Consider the following 12,969-nt stretch of genomic DNA (forward strand, 5'->3'; position numbering starts at 1 on the left):
CGGGGGGGGATTAACGGGAAGGGGGGGCGGGGGGGGGAGGGGGCCGTGCCGCCCCCTCCCCCCCCATGGGGGTCCCTCCGGGGGGGTCCCGGGGGGGTCCCGGCGGGAACGCGGCCCCCGGCCCTAATCCCCGTCCCCCCCCGGCGCCGCCTCCCCCCCTAATCCCGGGATTTTCGGGTCGCCCCGGGGGAGTCCGATTAAAAGGGAAACGGGGGGAAGGTCAATGCGGGCGGGAGCGCGGGGGGCGCTCGGCGCGGCCGGCGGGACGGGTGTGCGCGGGTGACGCCGGGCGGCTGTCGTGTGTCCCCCGCTGTCACCAGCAGCACCCCGGGAGGCCGCCGCACCCACACCCGGAGGCAGATAAGTGTTGGGGGGCTGTTCCGGGGGCTGTTCCGAGGGGTGTCGAGGGGGGCACGGGACTGTTCGGGGCGGGGGTCTCCGGGGGTCCCGCGCCCGTCCCCGGGGCCGCGCGACAGGAATTCCGCTTGTTCTGAACTATCGGCGCCCGCGCACAGTTCACTACCAGCAGAACTCGGCCGCGCGGCCCCCCCTCGGCGCCGCGGGCCGGGCCCCGGGGACCCCCGACTTGGGGGGCGGGGGGGGGCACTTATGGGGCAGGGCCCCCCCGCTCCGCACAGAGGCAGCGGTTGCATCTCCAGCGTTTAATGCGCGGCGGGGGGGTCTATGTACAACAGGCGGCCGTGGGGCTGCCCCCTCCCGGGGGTGTCCTGCGTCACCGGGTGTTGGGGGGCGGCGCGGGGTGTCACCCCCCTACGCGGGTGACACTTGGCTGGAGGACACGGAGGACACCTGGGTGGCCTGCGAGGAGCCGGACACGTCGTCCTCGTCGCCGAACGGGCTCTTCCCGCAGAACACCATCTTGAGCATGCAGGAGCGGAACTGCCGGGACAACCGCGCGCCGGCGTCACCCGCGGCACCGGGGGTTGTTCCGTGTCACCGGGGCGGTGTTGGGGGGTTGCTGGGGTGGGGTGTTGTCAGGGTGGGGGGTCACTGGGAGTGGAACGGGGACATCAACAGGTTGTTACTGGGGCATCGCCCGGGCCGGTCCTGGGGCCTGGGGGGGGGGTGTAACTGGGACGTTGTTGGGACGTCACCCAGACGTCACCCAGACGTCACCGGGACGCGTTGCCGGGGCGGCACCCAGCTCCACGCGGCTGTTCTCGGGGTGGCACCAGGGGGCAGTGATGGGACCCTCGGGAGCGTCACCGGGACAACAGCGTCCGGCGAGTGTTGCTGGAGGACCCCCCCGGGCAGGGGGCATCGTGGGTGCCGTGGGGCAGGACTGGGCGCTGTGGGGCACCCATGGGTGCTGTGAGGTTCCCATGGCCACCAGGGTGCCATAGGGCAGGACTGGGCCCTGTGGGGCACCCATGGGTGCTGTGAGGTTCCCTTGGACACCAGGGCACCTTGGGGCACCCATGGGTGCTGTGAGGTTCCCATGGGTGCTATGAAGTTCCAATGACCACCAGGGTGCCATAGGGCAGGACTGGGCGCTGTGGGGCGCCCATGGGTGCCGTGAGGTTCCCATGGGCACCCGTGGGCGCCGTGAGGTTCTAACAGCCACTAGGGCACCATGGGGCACCCATGGGTGCTGTGAGGTTCCCATGGGAGCCGTGAGGTTCCCATGGCCACCAGGGCACCTTGGGGCACCCATTGGTCCCGTGAGGTTCCCATGGGTGCCGTGAGGTTCCAACAGCCACTAGGGCACCTTGGGGCACCCATTGGTCCCGTGAGGTTCCCATGGGCACCCGTGGGCGCCGCGGGGCGGTCCCGAGGCCCCCTCGCCCACCTGCTTGTTCATGAAGACGTAGATGATGGGGTTGTAGACGGTGGAGGCCTTGGAGAAGACGGAGGGCAGCGAGGCCAGGCCCACGTCGAAGGGCTGGCCCCGGTGCGTCACCACCCAGAGCGCGAAGGCCGAGTAGGGCGCCCAGCACACCAGGAAGCCCAGCACCATGACCACCACCATCTTGGTGACCTCCCGCTCCGCCTTCTGCGTCGTGGCCGACTGCTCCTGCTGCCGGGCCACCTGCGGCGCCGCGGGGACGCGTCAGCGCCGGCGGCCGCGACGGAGGGGGGGACACGGACATGGGGTGGCCGGGGGGGGGGAGCGGCCACGGGGATGGGATGGGCAACATGGAGTGACCAACCATGGACTGGGATGGCCAAGATGGGAGGAGCGGCCATGGGGATGGGATGGGCAAGGGGGGAGTGACCATGGACACGGGATGGCCAACGTGGGAGGAGCGGCCACGGACACGGGATGGTCAACGTGGAATGACCAACCATGGACATGGGATGGTCAACGTGGGAGGAGCAACCATGGACACAGGATGGCCAACATGGAATGACCAACCATGGACACGGGATGGCCAAGGTGGGAGGAGCAGCCACGGACACGGGATGGTCAACATGGAATGACCAACCATGGACATGGGATGGTCAACGTGGGAGGAGCAACCATGGACACGGGATGGCCCTGCTAGAATGACCAATTACGGACACGGGATGGCCAAAGTGGGAGGAGCAACCATGGACACGGGATGGCCAAGGTGGGAGGAGCAGCCACGGACACAGACTGCAATGGCCAAGGCGGGAGGAGTGGTCATGGACACAGGATGGCCCTGCTGGAATGACCAACCACGGACACGGGATGGTCAACGTGGGAGGAGCAGCCACGGACACGGGATGGTCAACATGGAATGACCAACCACGGACACGGGGTGGTCAACATGGGAGGAGCAGCCACGGACACGGGGTGGCCAAGGCGGGAGGGGTGACCGGGCCGCAGCGGCCGCGCTGGTGGGAGCCCCCGGGGCCGGTTCCGCCGCCCGTGGGGCTGTGTCCCCCCCGCGGTGGCCGTGTCCCCTCCCGCGGTGGCCGTGTCCCCCCCCCGCGGTGGCCGTGTGTCCCCCCGCGGTGGCCGTGTCCCCCCCGCGGTGGCCGTGTCCCCCCACGGTGGCCGTGTCCCCCCGCGCGGTGGCCATGTCCCTCCCCGCGCAGTGGCCGCGTCCCCCCGCGTCCCCCAATAAAGGCTCCGGGCACTGACCGCGCGCAGCGTGAGCAGGAGGCGCCCGTAGGACAGGACGATGATGCCCAGGGGCACCCCGAAGCAGAAGCAGAACAGGAAGATGACGTAGGACTCGTTGTTCCACTTGTTGTTGGTCGTGTACCAGTCGGGGCCGCACGAGCACTGCAGCCCCTCGGGGATGTACCTGGGGACGGGGGGCGCTGGCACCGCGGCCCGGGGGTCCCGGGGGATCCCGGGGGGTCCCGACGCTCCGGAGGGTCCCGACGCTCCAGGGGTCCCGGTGCCCCCGGGGGGATCCCAGCGCTCCCGGAGGTCCCAGTGCTCCCGGGGGTCCCGGCGCCTCCGGGGGTCCCGGGGGGTCCCGGGGGGTTCCAGGGGGTCCCAGTGTTCCCAGGGGGTTCCAGGGGGTCCCGGCCCTCCCGAGGGTCCCAGGGGGTTCCAGGGGGTCCCGGTGTTCCCAGGGGGTCCCAGGGGGTCCCAGGGGGTCCCAGCGGGTCCCGGCCCTCCCGGCGCCCCCGGCACCTGCTCCAGCCGAACAGCGGCGGCGCGGAGGCCACGAGGCCGAACACCCAGGTGAGGCCGCAGCCCAGCAGCGCGTGGCTGCCCCGGAACGTGAAGTTGCCCAGGGGCTTGCAGACCACCAGGAAGCGCTCGAAGGCCACCACGGCCAGCGACCACAGGCTCACCATGCCTGGGGGCAGCACGGCGCCGTGGGGCTGGCACGGGGTCCCCGTGTCCCCGTGTCCCCATGTCCCCATCCCCTGCCTGGGGGCAGCACGGCGCCGTGGGGCTGGCACGGGGTCCCCGTGTCCCCGTGTCCCCGTGTCCCCATCCCCCGCCTGTGGGGCTGGCACTGGGTCCCCATGTCCCCGTGTCCCCATCCCCTGCCTGGGGGGCAGCACAGCGCTGTGGGGCCCCATTGCTGTGGGGCTGGCACCAGGTCCCCGTGTCCCCATGTCCCCTCCACCCCCGTGTCCCCTCCCTCCCCATGTGCCCTCTATCCCTCCCCATGTCCCCTCTGTTTCTGTGTCCCCTCCGTCCCCGTGTCCCCTCTATCCTTCCTGCCCACGTCCCCTCTGTCCCTCCCATCCCTCCGTCCCCTCATCCCCTCCCTCCCCTCATCCCCGTGTCCCCTCGTCCCTGTGTCCCTGTGTCCCCACGTCCGCACATCCCTCTGTCCCCACGTCCCCGTGTCCCTGCGTCCCCGTGTCACCTCCGAGCGTGGCAGCAAAGCGCTCCACCTTGCAGGCCGTGGGTCCGTCCCCATGTCCCCGTGTCCCCCCATGTCCCCCCATGTCCCCGTGTCCCCCCACGTCCCCCCATGTCCCCGTGTCCCCCCATGTCCCCGTGTCCCCCCATGTCCCCCCGTGTCCCCCCGTCCCCCCATGTCCCCGTGTCCCCCCGTGTCCCCCCGTCCCCGCGTCACCTCCGAGCGTGGCGGCGAAGCCCTCCACCTTGCAGGCCGTGGAGCCCATCCCCATGTCCCCCCACGTCCCCCCATGTCCCCATGTCCCCCCATGTCCCCCCATGTCCCCTTGCCCCCGTGTCCCCCCATGTCCCCCCGTGTCCCCGTCCCCCCGCGTCACCTCCGAGCGTGGCGGCGAAGCCCTCCACCTTGCAGGCCGTGGGCCCCAGCGCGAAGTAGCGCCGCGAGAAGCTGTAGGCGGCCGTGGTGGAGCCCACGCAGACCACGAGCAGGTTGGCGGCCGCCAGGTTCACCAGGATGTAGTTGAGCGGCGCGCGCAGCTTGCGGTAGCGCGCGGTGCAGAGCACGGTGAGCGCGTTCACCGGCAGCCCCAGCAGCACCAGCAGCACCATGAAGGCCGCCATGGCCGTGAAGAGCGCCGGGCCGCCCAGGTGCGTCTGCGGCACCAGGAACGGGCTGAGCGCCGACGCGTTGGCCGCCTCCAGCGCCACCGGGATGTAGAAGTCGTCCGGGAGCTCCTCCCGGCTCTCCCGCGGCCGGTGCATCGCGGCCGGGAGCGCGGGGACGGGCGGGCGGGTACGGGAACGGGGATGGATGGAGCAGGGATGGAGGGATGGAGACGGAGACGGGTGCACGGGGATGGAGGGATGGATGGAGCAGGGATGGAGGGATGGAGACGGACACGGGCGGACGGATACGGGAACAGGGATGGATGGAGCAGGGATGGACAGAGATGGAGACGGAGACGGGCGGACGGATACGGGAACGGGGATGGATGGAGCAGGGATGGAGGGATGGAGACGGAGACGGGCGGACGGATACGGGAACGGGGGATGGATGGAGCAGGGATGGAGACGGAGACAGGTGCACGGGGACGGGGATGGAGGGATGGATGGAGCAGGGATGGACAGAGATGGAGACGGAGACGGGTGCACGGGGACGGAGGGAAGGGATGGATGGAGGGATGGAGGGACAGACACGGAGACAGGCACACGGATATGGGAACGGGGGGATGGATGGAGCAGAGATGGAGACGGAGACGGGTGCACGGGGACAGGGGGATGGATGGATAGATGGAGGGACAGACACGGAGACAGGCACACGGATACAGGGATGGAGGGATGGATGGATGGAGCAGAGATGGAGGGACAGACACGGAGACGGGCAGATGGATATGCACACGGAGGGAAGAGATGGATCAAGCAGGAATGGAAGGACAGACACAGACACAGATGAATGGATATAGGAACAGATAGATGGGGATGGGTTGGGAAGATGGAGGTGGATAGAGCAGGGATGGACGGACAGACGTGGAGACGGATGGATAAAGGAATGGAGAGAAGGGATGGGAAGACGGAGACGGAGAGAGCGGGGATGGACAGACGGACACGGAGATGGGCAGATATAGGAGCAGATGGAGAGGATGCGAAGACGGAGGTGGATAGATGGAGGGATAGATGGAGGGATAGATGGAGGGATAGATGGAGGGATGGATCCGGGATGGATCCGGGCTGGATCCGGGCTGGACCGGGCCGGCGCGCGGAGGGGCCGGAACCGCAGGACGGGGCGCGCGGAGGGGCCGGCCGGGCCGGGGGGCTCCGCGCGGCCCCTTTATGGGCGCGGGGGGCCCGGCCCTAATCGGGCTCAGGCGCCCGCGCGGCTCCGGCTGCGGCTGAGCCCGGCTTAGCCGCGCGCGCGGGGGCTTAGGCGCCCGCCAAGCCGCTTTGGGGGCCCCTAATGCGCCCGAGCCCTGATTAGCCCCGCGGGATCAGGGGGCAGCGGGAGCCCCCGGCACCGCCATCATCATCATCATCATCATCATCATCATCATCGTCGTCGGCATCGTCACGGGGGGCGGGGCCTGCGGGACGCGATGGGGACCCCAAAACCGCCTCTGTCCCCAAGTGTCCCCCTCCCGGCACCCAAACCCCCAAACCGCCCCATCCTATAGACACCCCCAAACCACCCCATCCTATTGCCCCCCAACCCCATAACCCCCCCAAACCGCCCCATCCTATAGACACCCCCAAACCGCCCCATCCTATTGCCCCCCAACCCCATAACCCCCCAAACCGCCCCATCCTATAGACACCCCCAAACCGCCCCATCCTATAGACACCCCCAAACTGCCCCATCCTGTTGCCCCCCAACCCCATAACCCCCCAAACTGCCCCATCCTGTTGCCCCCCACCCCCGTACCCCCCAAACCCCCCCTCCTGCCCCCCACGCACCCCAACCCCTGCAGCCCCCCCAGGCTGTGCCCCCCCCGCGGCCACCCCATGGGGACTACATTACCCAGCATGCCTTGCCGGCCCCCCCGCGCCCCCCCGCAGTGTCCCTTAATCCCGGTGTTAAGGGCCGATCTCTTCCCGCCGGGATTAGGGCTAAATCGGGACCGGAGGTGCCAGGGCCGCGGCGGCCCCACGGCTGGGGGGCGCGCGGACCCCCCTGCCCCACGGCGCGGCCGGGGGGGCCGTGATCCGGGATTAGCGCGGGAGCCGCTCCGGGCCCGGAAAAGCCCCTTCATCCCCTGGAGCCAGCGGGGGGGCACCGGGACCGGGGGGTCCGGAGGGATCCGAGTGTCCGGGCGCTGCCGGCGCCATTCCCAACCCGGAGCCGGAGGGACCTGGGCATCCAGGCTCCGCTCGTCATTCCCGACACGGAGCCAGAGGGGCCCGGGCTCCGCTCGTCATTCCCAACACACAGCCGGACAGCTCCGGGCTCCGCTCGTCATTCCCGACGCAGCCGGATGGCTCTGGGTTCTCGGGCTCCCCTCGTCATTCCCAACATGGACCCAGCTGGCTCCGGGCTCCCCTCGTCATTCCCGATGTGCAGCCGGGTGGCTCCGGACTCCCCTGGTCATTCCCGACCCGGTCCCGGCCGCCCTTCCCAGCACGGGGCCTTCCCGAGCCGCGGGCTCCCGGATTCCCGGGCTCCCCTCATCATTCCCAACGCGGACCCAGCTGGCTCCAGGCTCCCCTCGTCATTCCCAATGCGGAGCCAGACGGACTCAGGCTCCCCTCGTCATTCCCAACACGCAGCCGGCCGGCTCCGGGCTCCCCTGGTCATTCCCGATGCGGAAACGGAGGGTCCCGGGCTCCCCTCATCATTCCCGACCCGGTCCTGGCCGGCTCCGAGCTCCCGGGCTCCCCTGGTCGTTCCCGATGCGGAACCGGAGGGTCCCGGGCTCCCCTCGTCATTCCCAACACGGACCCGGCCGGCTCCGGGTTCCCGGGCTCCCCTCGTCATTCCCGAAGAGGAGCCGGAGGGTCCCGGGCTCCCCTGGTCGTTCCCGACCCGGTCCCTTCCCGACCCCGGCTCCCGCGCCCGCCCGGGGCCTCCCCGGGGCCGCCGGGCCCCGTTCGCTCCCGCGCGGGCCGGGGCCTCCTCCGGGCAGCAGGGGGCGCCCTCGGCGCGGCCGGGAGCGGCCCCGGGGCCGCGATGGGGCCGGGGGACATCGGGGCACCGGGGACCCCCAGTGGGGGACGCTGAGGGCGCCCGCGGTGCCGCCGTGAGGGGAAACGTTACCGGGGGCGGCCGAGGTGACCTGGCCCCGGGGAGCGGGACGGGGACAGCGGGGGACAGCGGAGGGAGCCACGAGGCAACCGGGGACCGCGGGGGAACCGGGAACGGGAACCGGGGACCCGCCGGGAGCGCGGGGGTGACGGCGGGGGGAGCCGGACTGGGAGGGGGGGCCGTTAACGGGGAGCAGCTGAAGGAGCCCCCGGGAGCGCGGGGGTGACGCCGGGGGGAGCCCGACCGGGAGGGGGGGCCGTTAACAGGGCGCAGCGGGAGCCCCTCGGTTCGCAGGGGGGATCCGTTAACGGGCGGCCCGGGAGCTCCTCGGTTCGGAAAGGGGATCCGTTAACGGGCGGCCCGGGAGCCCCTCGGTTCGGACGGGGGGATCCGTTAACGGGGAGCAGCGGGAGCCCCTCGGTTCGGACGGGGGGATCCGTTAACGGGCGGCCCGGGAGCTCCTCGGTTCGGAAAGGGGATCCGTTAACGGGCGGCCCGGGAGCCCCTCGGTTCGGACGGGGGGATCCGTTAACGGGGAGCAGCGGGAGCCCCTCGGTTCGGACGGGGGGATCCGTTAACGGGCGGCCCGGGAGCCCCTCGGTTCGGAAGGGGGATCCGTTAACGGGCGGTAGCGCCGGGAGCCCCTCGGTCCGCGGGGGGGATCCGTTAACGGGCGGCCCGCGAGCCCCTCGGTTCGGAAGGGGGATCCGTTAACGGGCGGTAGCGCCGGGAGCCCCTCGGTCCGCGGGGGGGCGTGGCGGCGGCCGCGGCGCGGAAGGAAGGGCGCAGGGCGGCGCCCGCGGCGAGCGCGCGCGCGCGGCGCTTGACGGAGAGACCGTTAAAGCCGTTAAATTTCAAACCCCTTCCACAGCCCCGGAGGGGCGGCCGCCGCCCCGCCCCCTTGTCGTGGCCGTGACGGGCGGCGGCGGCGGCCAATGGGGGGGCGGCGTCCCGGCGGCGGCCCAATGAGGCGCCGCGCGCGCTTCTGCGGCGCCGCCCCCTTTGGAACGCCGTAACTGACAGCGCTTCCCGCCAATTCCAACGGCCGCCGCCAGCGCGCCGGCCCCGCCCCGGGGGGAAGCCGCGCGAGCCAATGAGCGCGCGCCGCCGGCGTGAGCGGCGGGCGGCGGGGCCAATGGGCGCGCGCGCGGGGCGGGGCGCGGGCCGCTCCGGGTTTCCTCTCCGGCTCGGTTTGGGCCCCCCCCCATCCACACGCTCCCTCCCTCCCTCCCTTTCCCCCCCGCCCCCCCCTCTCTTCCCCCCCCCTTCCCCCCCGCGGGTTTCTTCGCTGCGAAGAAAATGGCGGCGGCGCCGAGCGGCGACGAGGAGAGATTGTGAGTGACCTGCCGGCGCGGGGGGGCGGGAGGAGGAGGGCGCGAGGGAGGGCGGCGGCGGGGGGGCGGCGGCGAGCGGCCGGGGGGGCGGGGGGGGGACGGCACCACTCGCCCCCCCTGCGGCGGGGGGGGGTGTGAGCGGGGCGGGGGGGGGAGCGGAGCGGAGCGGCGGGCGCGACCATCGCGCGCCTCCCCCCCCGCCCTCCCGTGCGCGCGCGCGCGCGCCCACCCCGCCCCCCCCCGCGCGGGGGGCGCGTGCGCCGGTCGCGCGCGGGGGGGGGGCCCGGGGATGTTTTCCCGCGCGCGGGAGACCCCCCCCCCGCCCCACGTTCCCCTGCGCGGGGGGGGGCGCGAGTGCGTCACTAACGGTCCCCCCCCCCCGTCCCGCCCCGGCGCCACCAACGGACGGGGACGAGCGGAGGGGGCGGGGCCAGCGGGGACCCCCCGTGCGGGCCCCGAGACCCGGGGGGTCCCCGTGCCCCCCCCCCGGGCGTCGCCGTCCGCTCGACGCCTCCGCGCGGGGCCGCGTGCGCCGCTCCGGGCGGGAATTCCGGGGCCGCGCGCCCGCTCCGGGCGGGAATTCCGGGACCGGCCGAAATCCCCCCTCGCTCCGGACGTTTCCCCGCGGGCCCCGGTTCCCCGGCGCTCCGCTCATTTCCACGGGGCCAAAAATTCCCGCCGTGTTCCGGCCGTTTCAACAGCCTCCCGAATTCCCGGCTCCCTCCGGGCGTTTCGGCAGGGACCAAAATTCCCCTCTCGCTCCGGACATTTTGTTGGGCCCAAAACGCGGTCCCGACGCTGTCGACGCGCTCCCGAATTCCCAACTCACGACGACGGTTCCCGCACGGTCCCGAATTTCCCTCTCACGCCGACGATTTTGACGCGGTCCCGAATTTCCCGCTCATTCTGGAAGTTTCGACGTGATCCCAAATTTTCCGTTCCCGCCAATGGTTTCGACGTGATCCCAAATTTTCCGTTCCCGCCAATGGTTTCGACGCGGTCCCGAATTTCCCGCTCATTCTGGTGATTTCGACGTAGTCCCAAATTTCCCGTTCATGCCAATAGTTTCGGCGTGATCCCAAATTTCCCGCTCGTGCCGATGATTTTGACGTGATCCCAAATTTTCCGTTCGTGCCGATGGTTTCAACATGATCCCGAATTTCCCGCTCGTGCCGATGATTTCGACGTGATCCCAAATTTCCCGTTCGTGCCGATGGTTTCGACGTGCTCCCAAATTTCCTGTTTGTGCCAAACGTTTTGGCGCATCCTGGAATTCCTCCTCACGCCGACGCCTCCGACGCGGCCCAAAATGCCGCGTTCCCGCCGGACGTTCCCGCCGGACGTTCCCGCATGGCCCAAAACGTCGCGTTTTCGCGGACGCCTTCGACGCGGCCCAAAATATCCGGGATCAACCAGGGACCGAAACTTCCCGCTCGCTCCGGCCATTTCCACGCGGCTCCGAATTTCCCGCTCGCTCCGGCCATTTCGCCGTGGCCGTTCGTGTGAACGTGGCCTGGAAAATCCCCGCTCACGCCGAGCGTTTCCATGGGCCCGGAATTCCGGCCTTGCTCCGAGCCCGTTGCCGACGTCCCGCTCGTTCCGGCCATTCCGTCGTGGTCCGGAATATCCCGCTCGTTCCGGCCATTCCGTCGTGGTCCGGAGCATCCCGCTCCCGCCGACGCCTTCGACGTCGTCCTGCTCCAACGGCCGCGTCTTTGCGCCCGACGTTCCCGTTGCTGCCGTTGGAATTTGCTGCCGTCGGAATTCGCCGCCGTTGGAATTCGCCGCTTGTCCCGAGCCCTTTGGATGGCCCCGACGTCTCCCCCGGCGCTGCCGGCATCTCCCGGTGTTCCCGCTGGGAGCCGGCGGCTCCGACGTCTCCGCCCGGCCCCGGAGTCGCTTCCCGCGTCCGCAGCGGTGCCGGGGCCGCGTCCCGCTCCGGAGCGCCGTTCCGAGCGCGGCTCCGACGCGTTTGCCGGGGTCGGTTCCGTTGCCGCTTCCCGAGGAGCCCCCGGCTCCGTGCCCGGATTGGCCGGGGCGGGAGGTCGTTCCTGAAACCGGAGGCGCCGCCGGGGGGGCCGCTCCGAAGGGGAAAACCGTCGGCGCGAGCGGATCCTGCCGGAGCTCGTTACCGTGCTGTTGTTTTCCCAATCGAGGATCGGGAAATCCGACCTTCTCCCGCCTTCCCGCGCTGGGAATTGCCGGCAGGAGAATCCGCGGAGAGCCGGGATCCGGCCTGCGGAGCGGGATCCGGCCGCGGCTCCCGACGGCGCCGCCGTTCCCGACACCGAGCGGATCCGGACGGCGGCGGCTCCCCGGCCGGCCTCGTTTCCCCCCCGGATGATATTCCTGCCGGGACGTTGCCGGGACCCTCCCGTGCACCAAAACCAGCCGTTTTCACCCCAAAGCGCACCCGGCCCCGCAGGATTCCCAAATCCCGCACGTGGCTCCCGTTTCCCGCGCCGTCGGCTCCGCTTCCCGCCTCCCCCCTCCCGGCCTCCCGATTCCCGCCGGCCTCGTCCGGACACAGGGGCCGTTCTTGGAGCAGCGGAGCCGGGGGAGGCCGGCGCCGCCGGAGCCGGGAAAACGGGACCGTTTAATCCCTGCGCTCCGATCGCGGCGTCCGACGGATGAACCCGGCGGGAAGGAGGCCGGAGCCGCCCGTCGCTCCCGGGTCGCGTCCCGACGGCGCCGTTCGGGGGTTCCAGCCCCTCTTCCCGCCGGATTCTCCGCGGGATTCGCGGAGCGCGGCCCGGAGCGCGGCGTTCCCGTCCCATCCCGTCCGGTTCACGGTTTAACTCAAATCCCGCTTAATCCGGCGGCAGAGCGAGCGCACGGCGGCCGCATCCCGCTCCGTCCCGCGCTCCGGCACCGCTTTGGGATACGGCTTCCCGAGGGGAAAGATCCCAGCGGATCCCGGGAAGGCCGCCCCGGCTCCGGGGATCCGCCGGCGCCCGGATGGAGAAGGATCCGGAGGCTCCGGAGCGGCCGCCGCGGGGCCCGAGCGCCACCGTGTGCCGGCCGGGAGCGGCGATCCCGGCCCTGCCGCGCGTCCCGCCGGATCCGCCGCTTCCCGCCGGATCCGCCGGCTCCGCGGGGGCGCCCGCGGCCCCCCCGCCTGCTAAATTTAGCCGCACGCGCGCCGGTCCGTCTCGGGAACGCCGGAGCCGCCGGCCCGTCGGAGCGTCCCCGGAGCGCCGGCCTCTCCCCGCTCCATTCCCGTGTCCCGCTCTGCGTCCCGCTCTGTTCCCGCTCCACACGCTCCATTCCTGCATCCCACTCCGTGTCCCGCTCTGCGTCCCGCTCCGCACGCTCCATTCCCACATCCTGCTCCGTGTCCCGCTCCATGCGCTCCGTTCCTGCTCCATGCGCTCCGTTCCTGCGTCCCGCTCCGTGTCCCGCTCTGTGTACTCCGTTCCCGCGTCCCACTCTGTGTCCTGCTCCACACGCTCCGTTCCCATCTCCCGCTCCGTGTCCTGCTCCGCGCGCTCTGTTCCCGTGTCCCGCTCTGTTCCCGCTCTGTGCACTCCGTTCCCCCGTCCTGCTCCGTTCCCATGTCCTGCTCCGTTCCCGCTCCGTGTCCCGCTCCGTTCCCGCTCTGTTCCCGCTCCACGTGCTCCGTTCCCGCTCCGTGTCCCGCT

At 71.3% G+C, this 12,969-nt stretch overlaps 1 protein-coding gene across 1 annotated transcript; it reads right to left on the reverse strand.

Annotated features, from left to right (window-relative positions):
- Positions 1 to 771: 771 nt before the first annotated feature.
- On the reverse strand, positions 772 to 5,023 carry LOC148592101 (blue-sensitive opsin-like). Its single transcript, XM_088535678.1, has 5 exons — positions 4,639 to 5,023; positions 3,575 to 3,743; positions 3,071 to 3,236; positions 1,811 to 2,050; positions 772 to 900 (listed from the first exon to the last, which is right to left on the reverse strand). Exons 1-5 carry the CDS (start codon positions 5,021 to 5,023, stop codon positions 772 to 774), a joined length of 1,089 nt encoding a protein of 362 aa, XP_088391804.1.
- Positions 5,024 to 12,969: the final 7,946 nt, after the last annotated feature.

Source organism: Tinamus guttatus, unplaced genomic scaffold (assembly GCF_059628265.1).
Source record: "Tinamus guttatus ecotype Peru unplaced genomic scaffold, ASM5962826v1 Tinamus_guttatus_pri_ptg000642l, whole genome shotgun sequence".
Taxonomy (NCBI): domain Eukaryota; kingdom Metazoa; phylum Chordata; class Aves; order Tinamiformes; family Tinamidae; genus Tinamus; species Tinamus guttatus.